Source organism: Lissotriton vulgaris, unplaced genomic scaffold, assembly GCF_964263255.1.
Source record: "Lissotriton vulgaris unplaced genomic scaffold, aLisVul1.2 SCAFFOLD_866, whole genome shotgun sequence".
Lineage (NCBI taxonomy): Eukaryota > Metazoa > Chordata > Amphibia > Caudata > Salamandridae > Lissotriton > Lissotriton vulgaris.
Window position 1 is genome coordinate 170961 of NW_028254841.1, and position 12302 is coordinate 183262.

General features: G+C 43.7%; 1 protein-coding gene across 2 annotated transcripts in view; it reads left to right on the top strand.

The window, feature by feature from the left end:
• Positions 1 to 12302, top strand: part of LOC147659395 (la-related protein 1-like) — a 784977-nt gene that overhangs the window by 124595 nt on the left and 648080 nt on the right. For both annotated transcript variants that reach the window (XM_086951772.1, XM_086951771.1), the window contains exon 3: positions 551 to 616. In XM_086951772.1, the coding sequence (XP_086807898.1) occupies positions 551 to 616 (66 nt within the window). The remainder of the gene's footprint in view (positions 1 to 550; positions 617 to 12302) is intronic.

Below are 12302 nucleotides of genomic sequence, written 5' to 3' on the forward strand. Positions count from 1 at the left end.
AGGCAACAGAACCAGAATTTATAGGGATGGGACATATTAACATTTTTCCCTCCTTTCGGAAATGTACCCCCAGGAGAACAAATCCAGAACAGTAGGATATTACTTGTAAGATAACTTATTCCAGGTTCATAACACTGTTCCCAGTACCTTCCTATCAGCCTCTTGTCAATCTTTCAAAATACTACTGATCGGTATCGATCTGGTAAATTTATGTGACTGCATAAATCAACACTAGTGTATCTGCAGTAGGAAGTGGCACATTAATGGGAAGCTACCCAGCTGGAAAACGCACTTGCTGTGACCAGCATTGCACAGCTTTAAATTGCTTTCAAGAAGTTGTTTCTGGGCTATTTGGGAGTTTAAAGGGAGCATTGAACTAGCCGTTACTGGATCTCCACCAAGAGTCTTTTATCCTTATTGTGTTAGAACAAAAGTATGTGAATACTAGATGCAGATTGTAGAACCTGTAACCTTGTTGTACTATGTCAAATGTATGTGAACATCAGATGTTAGTAGATCATGTAACCCTTTTTATGCATTGCTTTCATAGGTTGGAGATTTTGGTGATGCCACGAACTGGCCCACTCCTGGAGAAATTGCTCACAAAAGTACCCCGGTAAGAATTGTATGCTTGTGGTATGTTCTGTAGATACCCCTGCATTGCATCCTTCTGCTATCCAGTGTTAGGCTCAAGCATTTGCAACTTATTCTTAGAAGATAGGCTTTTAGTCGAAGGATGCACTGTGACTGCACCTTTTAGTAGGCAATGCGCATGGGCATTGACCTCTTTAGGTGTTTTCCTACCATCCGGTTTGGATGTGTACCAAAGGGGCTCCGAAACTCATCGGAGGCTTACTGTTGAGGCAGAGCAGAGTTTCCAATTTAGTCCGGTGTCATCCCCTGTGCCCAAAGTTCCACAGCCTCCAGGGCCTCTGCCACCTTAAGACTCAACTCCTCACCGGAAGAGTCCTCTGAGCCTAAAAAGGACCGCACTAAGGGTGTCGACCATCCATCCATCATCCATCCGTCCGTCCAGCCCAACACCAAAGACCACTGACTAGCCTCAACCCCACTCAAAGTCCAAGGCCTCTTGGATGCCGGAGCCTAGGCCACTGTTGACCCTGAAGCATTCGACATCAGACACCCTCAATGACCAGCTCTGAAGACTGAACAGCTGATCCCTTAAAGACTATAGGAGGGCCTCGGCACAAGGCAGAAGCCTGTCTTTATTCATCCCTTTACTCGTTAGATTTCTGCAAAGCAGCCCCACAAAAACCTACTGAAACATTTCATCGTAAGAAGAGTTTGGCATTTGAGAAGTGACCTGCATGGGAGGCCCACCAAGGTTCCTATTCTCAAAAAACAGACATGGGCTCAAGCCTCCCCTGTGTCCACTTTGACCTCCACCTCCATTGTCGACCACCACTATTGTCGCCTCCACCACAACGCAAAAACATTTGATGGACAGAATAACAGAACGACCATGTGCACCACCTCTACTCCCTCCACACTTCTTATGACCCAGGCACCCCATTAGGCCCTGACTATCTTTATGCCTCCTTTGACCCCCAGATGAGGCAAACCGTAGCCATTAATTATCCTGTCAGGGCATCTCACCTTTGGATGCCTCGGTCTAGCATGATATTATCCTGAAGACGGCCACCATCTAGAATGTGGTTGTGCAGGCCCTCCATGAGGAAGACCATTTCCTCACTGTAACAATGTTCAAGTCTGCCTATTAAAGGCATGCTCAAATCAGACTGTAAAGGCCAGGGTAGTAACCCCAATTGCGTCCAAATTATAAAGCAAACACAAGGAGATTATAAACCCTCCCACAGTGACCCCGTGTACATCGGGGTCTATGTCCGCCCTACTCCCTGGTAATGCACACTGCCTGCAAGCAGGCTTCTGCTCAAGCCACAGGGGACACCCCACTGTCTTATAGAGTGCGCAAAAAGCTGTCTGCCACACAGTGGCTCTTGATTTTTGTCGTGCCTGATGCATTTCGCCCGTAAGCCGCACCCTTTCAGACTCAATTTGCAGCGGTGTGGCTGCCTCTAGGTGAAGCTGAATTCCCGGCTCTTCTGGTTCACTTAACTGGACGTAGCCTCAACCGTTATTTTCCATAGCGAACCATGGATGTGTTATACGAGTTTACATGGGAGACCAATTCAAGAATGTCTGCAAAACCAATGCTCATAAGCAACAGGAAGCTGGGAAGATCTAGTGATTTGTCAAGCACAACCTACAGGAGGTAATGGTGGAACAGATCTAACAAAAGGAAGGACATTTGCACAGCAAACTCAAACAGTAACCATTACAACAGATGGCTCTCATATGGGCTGGGGAGCTCATGTGGACTCCCTTAAATTGCGAGGAGTCTAGAAGGAACAAGATGCAGTATATAGCGTATCAATATCTTGGAACAAAGTACAGTGTTCCTAGCCTTAAGTCTTTCAGAAAGAGCTATTAGTAGTCTCATTTCTACATTAACCAAACAATATAAATGCAAAATTTTTCCCAAAAACTTAGATTCATACAGAGCATTTCACATGCTGGACACTTCACACCTTTATGTACCACATAGAAAAGATAAGATGTGCAGGAAGACAAAGCAATATTGTTATGGGAACATCTGTAACTAAGGCACATTTGTTAGTTGGATTTCACAAACTATTAAACTTTTCTAAAGAAATGGCAGAGGGAAACTAATCTCAACCCCAAAGACACTCCGCTAGGAAAAAAGGAGCAATCGTAGCCTTTCTAGCAAATGCGCCTTACAGGAGATATGTATGGCAGCAACGTGGTCATCTGTTCACAAACTACTGCATACACATTCAAATAAAGAAGGAAGCTAAAGTGAGACACTCTTACAACGTCTACTGGGTCATGCAGACCCTTTTCATAGTACCTAAACAACAGCATGTTAAAATGTACTATTTGATGGGAGTACGTATGGGGGACTTGTGCCGTGTGTGTGTTTGGAGTGGACGCTGTGCATTGTGCGAAGTAATTTGTTTCGAGGAAATGAATGGCTGTGAAGTCCACTCTTCCGAGATGTAACGACTAACTGACGAGACAACAGGACACAGCGTGAATGAGTCCTGGTTGGCACTAGTTTTGCGTGTAGGTTGTTGGAAGGAGAACACAGTCTGGGAATTGGTTGGAAAAAGTAGTGAAGAAAAAAATTCTAGGGAGTTTCAACATCACCTGCCCCCGTCTAAGACCCATTTGGTGGCAACTCTTATCCTGAACCAAGCTCCACAGTCTGTTGTAAAAGTCCACGTATGGAGTTATTTTTATTACCTCTTATCTGGTTTCAAACCGACCACCTGTGTCATGAAGTTTTTTCTCCAAAAAATTAAGGTAAAACCTTCAAACTGAGACGAAAATGGGGCATAAACTAAAACCTATAACGAGCACAATCACTTTGAAAGGTTATCCCTAGTGGCCCTTTAGTGAAATAGGTAATGAAAGCTAACAAATGTATTAAATCATTTGTTTACTATTAATAATTTAGCATTAAGGTTAAAGCCTGAAGAATCAAACCCTTTCATTATGAAGCCTTGAGTATGTGGGCCTTCATAGAGCAATTAAAGCTGGCCTGCCGATCCTCTACCGTACAGTGCACCTGTGACAGCCATCAACACTACAGTGTCATCCTAATAAACTTTGCCACACAGAATCTAGAACGCCAGGCTGACTAAAGAGCAGAGGGACATTACAGACCTTCTATACCGGTACCCTCAAATTCTACAACTCTAGCCGTTCTAAGCCCTCAAAGAAATAAATATTCTGCATTGATGACAAATTACAAAGACTTTCAGTTAGCAAATTTGGAGCTCGTATGAGAGAGCCCAAAAGTGGACGTATGCCAACAAACATTTATTTTGCGCTGATCAAGTATGGAGATTTTCAAAGAACGGCAAAGCGATAAAGTTATCCACCTGGATGTTGTACATTTGCAGCATCTTTTTTATGCATTAGTAAAGGCGTTTTGATTTTACGATGATTTCATGTTACTAAAATTATATTTATAAAATGCTTCATTGGGGCTTTCAGCCAGCCCTCTCCTTTGCTCGGTTGTCATTTACATTTGTGTTCACTGAGTGAATTGCCCTGCTTTCACGAGTAGCACTTTGACACAAAGTAGTTCATTAAGCGATGGGGACTACGGTGGCAATGTATGCCTATTGAGATTGCAAAAATATTGGTCATTAGCCAGTGTGGCCCTTAGAGCCAAAAGTCTTGGCCGCGATAATCTGAATCTTTGTATCTGATTGGCACGTAAAGGTCAAAAGCCTCCTCGATGGGTGAAACATTTAACAGCGGTGCAGCGGACATTGCAGACCGAACAGCATACTTTAAAGACCCAAAGGTGGCCCTTGTCAAAGACTGTGCTGTACTATTGACAAAATTGTATTACTCGTGATTTACTGAGGTAGTGAATAACTTGGTGCCACTGACAGTCTGAGTTGACGAAACTATGGTTGACTATGTTCTATTAAATGAAGGGCTCTAGTTAACAAGGATATGGTTGGCAGGGCTGTGCATTAATTACTTATTTCTCCCTTTTTCGGAGTCCAAAGGTCTCCAGATGTTTATTGGAAGGAAAATGCACTGTTTATGGAGGAAGTGTTTCAGTCTTGAACATTTTTATTATTCTATCCATTAATGATTCAGTCTGTGCCATCTCTTTTTTTAAAAAACATTTATTGTTTTCCAAACTGCAACGTTCCATTTGGTACAAGGTAATTACATCATCGTTATACAGGTTAAATTCAACGGAAAAAATAATGCACAATGTATTCTAAATTACCTATATATACTTCTATGCAAAATGACTTTAAGATTGGTGCCGGATCATGTAGGCACATGTCAATCAAATTAGCGATTTATCCACTGGAGCTCTCTATTTATTCCTTTTATCATATCTAGTACCTTCTGGAAACTGCTCAACTGAAGCATCTGTAATAGAACAATAACTCAACTTCGTTCATATTTACCCCCCGCCCTCCAGTCCTATGCGTACTCATACAGTCGTATAGTCCATACATACATCGTGGGCTCTTGTTAAAACTGCATATTATATTCATCTTGCTTCCTGACTTCCGGGCAGTGAACCCCGTATTGCCGCTTCTATTGTTTGGAACTAGGGCTATGGTAATGGTCTACATCCACAGCTTTAAGCGACTCCCACATAACATACCATTCTAGCGCTAATGGGACTTTGCGTAGGGCCTCTAAGCTCCTCTCGGCGAATTGCCACACTCTGCACTGCCGCAGCGGACCATCTCACTATGCCTGATGTGTTCTCAAGGAACCTTCTTTGACTTCCATCTCATTGTGCCTGCACGTATCTCTAAAAGGAGTGCAAGATCAACAAAATGGTATTGCACTTTGTTTTGACACGTGTTTATGCAGCAGTCTGTGCCATCTTGATTGCAGAGAGGAGCACTGCAGGCTCATTACTCAAAAGAAGTTTCTATGAAGGCGGAGACTAATCTTGTTTTTGATGGTGAGAAATGGGGTCTTTTTGAGATGCTTGCTCTGAAAGACGTTAGTTGATGATTCCAGTATGGAAGTATTCTGTAAAGATTTTCTTTCGGCTCAGTGACCAGGCCTTGAAGACTTATTGCTCTTCATACATTTTTTCTCTCAAACACGACTACTGAATAGAGTAGCAAGAGATTGTCCGCAATCCCCTGGTACACAAGATGCAGTAGAAGTTTTGAAAGATGAAGTTCAAATCATGTGTACCTCATTGGTTAGAATTAAGGGGGGGGTGGCCTTATTACTAGGACAGTCGACCTCAAATCTGAGGAACTGGGTTTGAGTCTCAGCAATGACGCACAACATCCTGTGATTCTGGACAAATCACTTAGTCTCCTCGTGCCTAACAAAAAATTAATGTGTCCTCCTAAAATGCATTTGGTGCTCGTGTAATGCGTTTGGATACCTTTGGGTCAAGTTTACTCTATATAAAACACTGGGGGGGGGGGAGTTGGGGGGAATGTGAGGAGGAAGAACTAAATCCTATGTTATCAAATTTGTCCATGTTATGTTATAGAAGATTATAAAGCGCAGCAGTTTCCCGGAGGTGGTGGCGCTAGTTATGTTCCCTTTGGTAAAGAAACGGTAGACTGCCATTACAGGTTAAAAATCTAGGTCTTTACACTCCTTAAATGTCAGGAGATCTGTGCTATTTCTCAGGTAAAACAGAGGGTCATTCCAGGCTTTTGCTGCGCACACTAAAAGCTTCTTCCACCCCAAGAGGTTTTTGTTATAGGTGGTACTCTCACTTGCTTGGCTTCCATGGAACGCAGGGATTTAAGGCCAGTACCATTGTATATGCTGTTTCAAATACTTTAGACCTATGCCTTGAAGAGCCTTGAAGACTCTACAAAGGGTTTTAAAGAGCACCCGTTTCCTGACCGGCAGCGAGTGACTTTTTTTATTCTCCTTGGAGATAGACGCAAATTTTGGTGTGCCTGAAAGCAACCTTGCTGCCACGTTTTGCAGCAGTTGGAGTTTGTTCATGAAGTGTTCCTGTAGGCTCAGATAGAGGCCATTACAGTAATCAAGCCTAGACGGGATGAGCGCCGTGACCACTGTATGCTGGCTATCAGACGGTAGAAAGAGGACAATTTTCTTGATCATTCTAAGCACATGGAAGGTGGCAGATGACACTGCATTATTCTGATCACCAAATTTAAGCTTGTCATCAACCATAATGCCCAAGTTTTTTACCTTCCTTGAATGTTTAGGAAGCATGCTCGTTGTTGGCCACCGGTTAGGGGTCCAAAAATTGACATCCTTCCTGAAGAGGATGACTTCTGTCTTGCCTGAATTTAATTTTAGGCAGTTTTGTGTCATCCATCTCCCCACCGCTTCCATACAGTTGTGGAACTGATTATCTAGTTCAGTTCCCTGACCAGGCCTCAGTGCCACGACAATCTGTCATCTGCGTAGGTCAGGTTAAAACCAAAGGAGCTGGTCAGTGAGGCAAGGGATGAGACATACACATTAAAGAGTAGGGGGCTAAGTTAAGACTCCTGTGGCACTCGGCAAGGCAGGGTAAAAGGTTGAGTGAAATTTATCTAGTGCAACTATATGTGAACGTTCAGGAAAAAAAGGATTTTATGAGTTTCCAAGCTTTACCTTAAACCCCGCGTGCCAACAAACGGTCCATCAGTAGTTCATGATGGACCGTATCAAAGGCTGCCGACAGTTCAAGCAGAACCAGGGTGGCCTTACCTCCCTTATCCGTGGCTTCCCTAATCTCTTCCGTAGATTTAATAAGTGGTGACTTTGTACTGTGACCTTCTCTAAAACCATATTGCGTAGTGTCCAACTATTGGTTTTCACGTAGGAAGCCACTTGGTCCAAATTTATGTGGCCAACAAGAACGGGACTACTTATCATTAATATTCCCAGGAATTTGTCCAATAACATAAATCCTTAGGTCAGGATGCGTGCACTCACACCCAGTCAAAAGATCTGGGTTGAATCCATCACCGTTCTTTAGCCCACTCTGCCACCGTCCATCACCACCCCCTTTTGTACCGCTTTTGGCCGCCATAAGTGTGGTAGGGTATGCTCCGACGTGAGTCCCTTGCTTCATTTACCACTGGATTCAAGCAAGCCGGGCTGCAGACTGCTGGAATGCCAGAAACAGGTCCTCAGAAGCTTGTTTCCGGTCCAGGGAAGACGTGGCTTGGCAGTTCAGGCTGGACTGTTCCCATGAGGCACAGGGTCAGACTGATTTGCATATAGCCATGTCTGAACTGGGGTGGCAGAGTGGGCTAAAGAACGGTGATGGATTAAACCCAGATCTTTTGACTGGGTGTGAGTGTTTGATTGATTCAGATGCTCTGTCCATCACCACCCCCTTTTGTACCAAATTTATGTGGATCCTTGAGATCAAGGCTCTGCTTCTTTAGCAAGGGTAGTACAGAAACAAAATTTCCACAGTTTTGGGAAGTTCCCCGTTTCAAAAATTGCATTAAAGAGGGAGGTGAGTGTAAGAGCTACAGGTGCATTTAATCACCGAGACCGGGTAGGGATCAAAGGGGAGCCTGACCTCGCGGCCATGAGGAGTTTCTTAGTATGTGTTAAGGATATACTGGGAAGTTTGTCACAATGAAGGGGAGGGTCCTTAGTTGGCCTCTTTCTTTCCAGCAAAACCTCGGGCTCTGCGGAGCTAAGGTTAAATGCTGAAAAAATGACCTCAACCTTTTTCAAGAAAAACCTTGTGATATCCTTGCATGGTTCTTGATGTGCCTCAATTTTTGCTTCACAGGAGGTGGCCGGATTTGATAGTTTTAAAGATTTTGTTTGCCGAATTTTTTGCTAGACTGATTAGATTTGTTAAAAGGGATTTCTTGTCATTAAATATCAGTAGTTTGTAAGAAGCAAGACTTTATTTATAAATCTTTTGATCTGATTCTGCATATTTTCTTCAATTCCGCTCCAAGGTTTTGAAGGTGAGTTTATTTCCTCAACTCCTCCATATACCAGGCAACTGTTGCGTGAGCTCTTTTGGGAATTCAGAGTTTAATTGGGGCTAGGTTCTTACATGCTGTCCCTACCCAGTCTGTGTAAAAGGTGGTCGCCTAATCTATTCCTGCAGGTAGAGAACTAGAAGTTCCTATGAGCGCCACCTCAAAGTCATTGCCCTCAATCCTATTCAATGCCCTGCTCTCAATCTGACTCTTAATACTCCCTCTACCGACACCATGAGCGGGACGGGTCAGGTCGACTATTACAGCTGCATGATCGGTCCATGTAAGGGGCAACATGCCCGTACAGGAGAGCTGTGGATGGTTTGAAAAGATGAAGAAAATAACAAGAAGAGGGAGGGAGAGGAGAAAGTGGATTCTGTCTCCCCTGGTAATCTTATTAAACATAAAGGAATCCACTCTTACAGTGGTAGTGATCCCTACAATGGTGGGGAGCACACAGTGTTGTATAAATACCCCTCACACACCAACAGGCCCCTTGGTGTCATGCTTCATCATCGGGGTCTTCGCACCCCTCTACGGGATGCTGCGTGCTACGACTCACGACTACGTAGGAGCACTGAAAGTGGACTATGTGTTGATGTGTGTGAAGGAAGTAAATGTGAGTGGTGAGGTGAAAGACAGTGATAGTTAAAAGATACCTGGCTCGTAGGAGAAAAAAGAATAAAAAGTTTTTTATTAAGCCCTCGGCTGGTATCGTTAAAAAGTGCAGGGTGAGGTTGTTTATACTAGTTAGGGTACATCAACCTCTAAAGTGCGTCGACATGTTTCGGAGTGACAAGGACTCCTTCTTCAGGACGAGGATGTGCACTATTATCCCCACCTTACTCACATGCATGTAGATGTCAGTGTGCTCTACAAAAATATTAAAATAGGTGAAATGTACCTAATCGTGTTATATTGAATGTAGTCTGTTGCGCCCAATTGGTGGTGTTAATACAGAACCGCTGAATGAACAAAAACATCATGAAATATAACATCACATTATGATATTGTGAAAAACCTTGTAGATACACAGGAGGGTGATGAAGAACCAAAAATAAGGTGCAAAACCCTGTAAAAGAAAAAGACATAGACATACATACAGACTAGGACACACATAGATTTGATATAGTCGCCATTAGAATCCCTAGGATGGAATAGTGGGAAGAAACACATTATTTAGCAAATATACAGTTCTTACTTCTGGACAAAGGCTAACTGGCCTCATGAGCCAAGGCGTGGTATTGGGGGTTCTTTTATCTTCTTGCTCAATGTAGCGAACTATAAGATGTCAAAAAAACAGCGTGGATTTGGAATCTAAAACGCTGTTTTAGAGAAAGCAGGTGCCTCTATACTCCAAGGTCTAACTTACGGTTACTGCCAAGTCTGGTAGGCTGTCTTCCCCTCAACGCGGCTCCGACGGTGTGTCGAGTCGTATTGGATGAGTGCCTTATATAGTAGTAATTGCCTTAATTAGTGTCAAATAGGAATCGGAATATGCCCAAAGAAGGACCTAAAGATAAGAATTCAGGTCCGGTCCTGCGCGCGCGTGAGGAGGGAGTGTCAGAACCACCCGCGCACCCACTGAAGCTGTGACATAGGGGCCTGATTGATCAACTGGAAGTTCCACTTGTTCCTGTCCCTGGCTGTCTCATGCAAATTCATTGTCGTGGAAGTGGTCCCCAGAAAAATCGTGTGCAATAGCCTGTCTATTGTTATCGAAGACATTGGAGCGTTGTCCGTTGGAGGGTGGGACTCTTCCTCTACCTCTACTAAATCTCCTTCCCCGACCCATTGTATTTTGCTGTAAAAGAGGACAATCTGCGTGCCAGTGGCCTGTTTCTTTACAATACGCGCATTGGTCCTGTGCCAGTTGACGTGGGGGTGGGTGTGTTCCAGTAGGCTCGGGCATGTAATTATACTGTGGACCTCTACCGTTTCCTCCCCCTCTAATGCTTATTTGGGAGAGCATACCTTCTAAGCTGGAATTGTGGCCTTCATTTGTATTACTATATTACCTGGCAGCTCTAAAATAGCTTCTGTAGGCCTTTCACCTGGTTTTCCATCCCTATCCATTTTCGTCAAATCTTCCCACTTATGCTTGAACAAGGCCTCATCGTCAACTTTCCTTATGGGTCTCCAAATATCTGGGGGCAGAATTAACCCAAAGAACTGGTCTGTCAGTCAGTGTCATTGTATAGGTAGTAATAACCGTGTCCAACCCTTCGTAGAATCCCGTCGGATTCTTCCGTGGGTCAGGTAAGTCCTTTTTGAAAGCTAATATGTCTGCTCGAAGCCACGGAGTGTACACCCAAATATATAACGTCCTACTTTTGGCGTCTGGACTATCCAGTCCCTCAGCAGTACCTGCCCCCAGAGCGGGGATAAAAACTGGAGCTGCTTCACTTATTGGTGCCATATGATCTCCAGTCGCACCCTCCTTTACTAGTGGTTTTTCCTCCTCCTCCTGGTCTCTCCTTGGAACCTCCCATCATTTGTAGCGTGAGCGCTAACAAACTGTTGCTTTCCTCAGCACATTCTCTCCACTCTGTCAACTTACTATACAATCCTCTAACATGGTCTGCTGGTGTCACTTTGTGGCGTTTCTCATAGAGAGAATATTTCATAAGCAAATTGTTGTAGGAATGTAGCCCTTTTAAGGTGGTACATAAGCCTCATAAATAGTACGGATCTGGCTAGAGGTAAAAAGATCCTCCAGGCAGGTGCGAACTAGACCATCCAAGGCCTGTTTCTGTGCAGTTGTGATGTGGGATCGAGCAGAAGATGTGGTCTCTGGGTCAGATTGAGCGGGAGGGGCAGTGGGAGGTTACATTTCTATCGGTCGGACGTGGGATAGGATGGGGAGGGACATAGTATGGTGGTGGTAATGGATGGAGGAGAAGCTCCTCTTCATGGGGGTCTGTTAGCGCTAGTGGTATATGACGCACAGGATACTGACAAGACACATTCAACCTGTGTTCTCGATCTGTACATGCAAGGTTGGATGCAACTTTTTTCTGTTGTAATTCTATCAATTTTCTGTGTAACGCTTTTTCTAGCCTATTTCTGTAACCTTGCCTGAGCCCTTCTCTTTCAGCTCTCTCCTTTTTCCATTGGCCTAGGGCGTCAAACATAGCTTGTCGCGACCTTCGTTTAAAGAGCTGTATTTCTACAGCTTCAATTTTGTGAGATTCAAAAAAACCATATATGGGCCACTGAGTCTCTTTATCCTTGGACGTGTCTTTATGCCATAATGAATGATACATTATGGGAGAAATACTGTATTTTATGTACGTATCCTTATTTGAGGTACATTCTGGGGGAGCCGGTTGACTATCTTCTAGCACCCTCGATCGAGATGTACAACAACCTAACCATCGTGCAAATTTACTAAACCCGGGCATGTTTTTCTAGTTTTTTAAAAACTTCTCTACAAATTTCAGAAAATTGGACCAATAGTCCCCTTTACCCACTTTCCTTATTTGCAAATATCGAAATACAAAGTCTGGATAACTAATACGAAAAATAAAAGGTGTCAACAACCTTATCAAGCGGATTTACCAAGTACTGGCATGCTTTTCTATGTTATCTTAAATAATATTTCTACAAATTTCAAAGGTCGGACAAAAAGTCCACACTACTGGTTTTATCTTCAATCTTTGCAAAGAGTGAAATTAAACAAACCCAGACAACCAAAACCAAGTATAAACAAAAAGGTGTTGCAAATCGGCGACCCTACCAGAATGTCTCGTTCTCCAGGTCGTCTCTTTACTGCAAAAATCGTCCAAGTCTATCGAG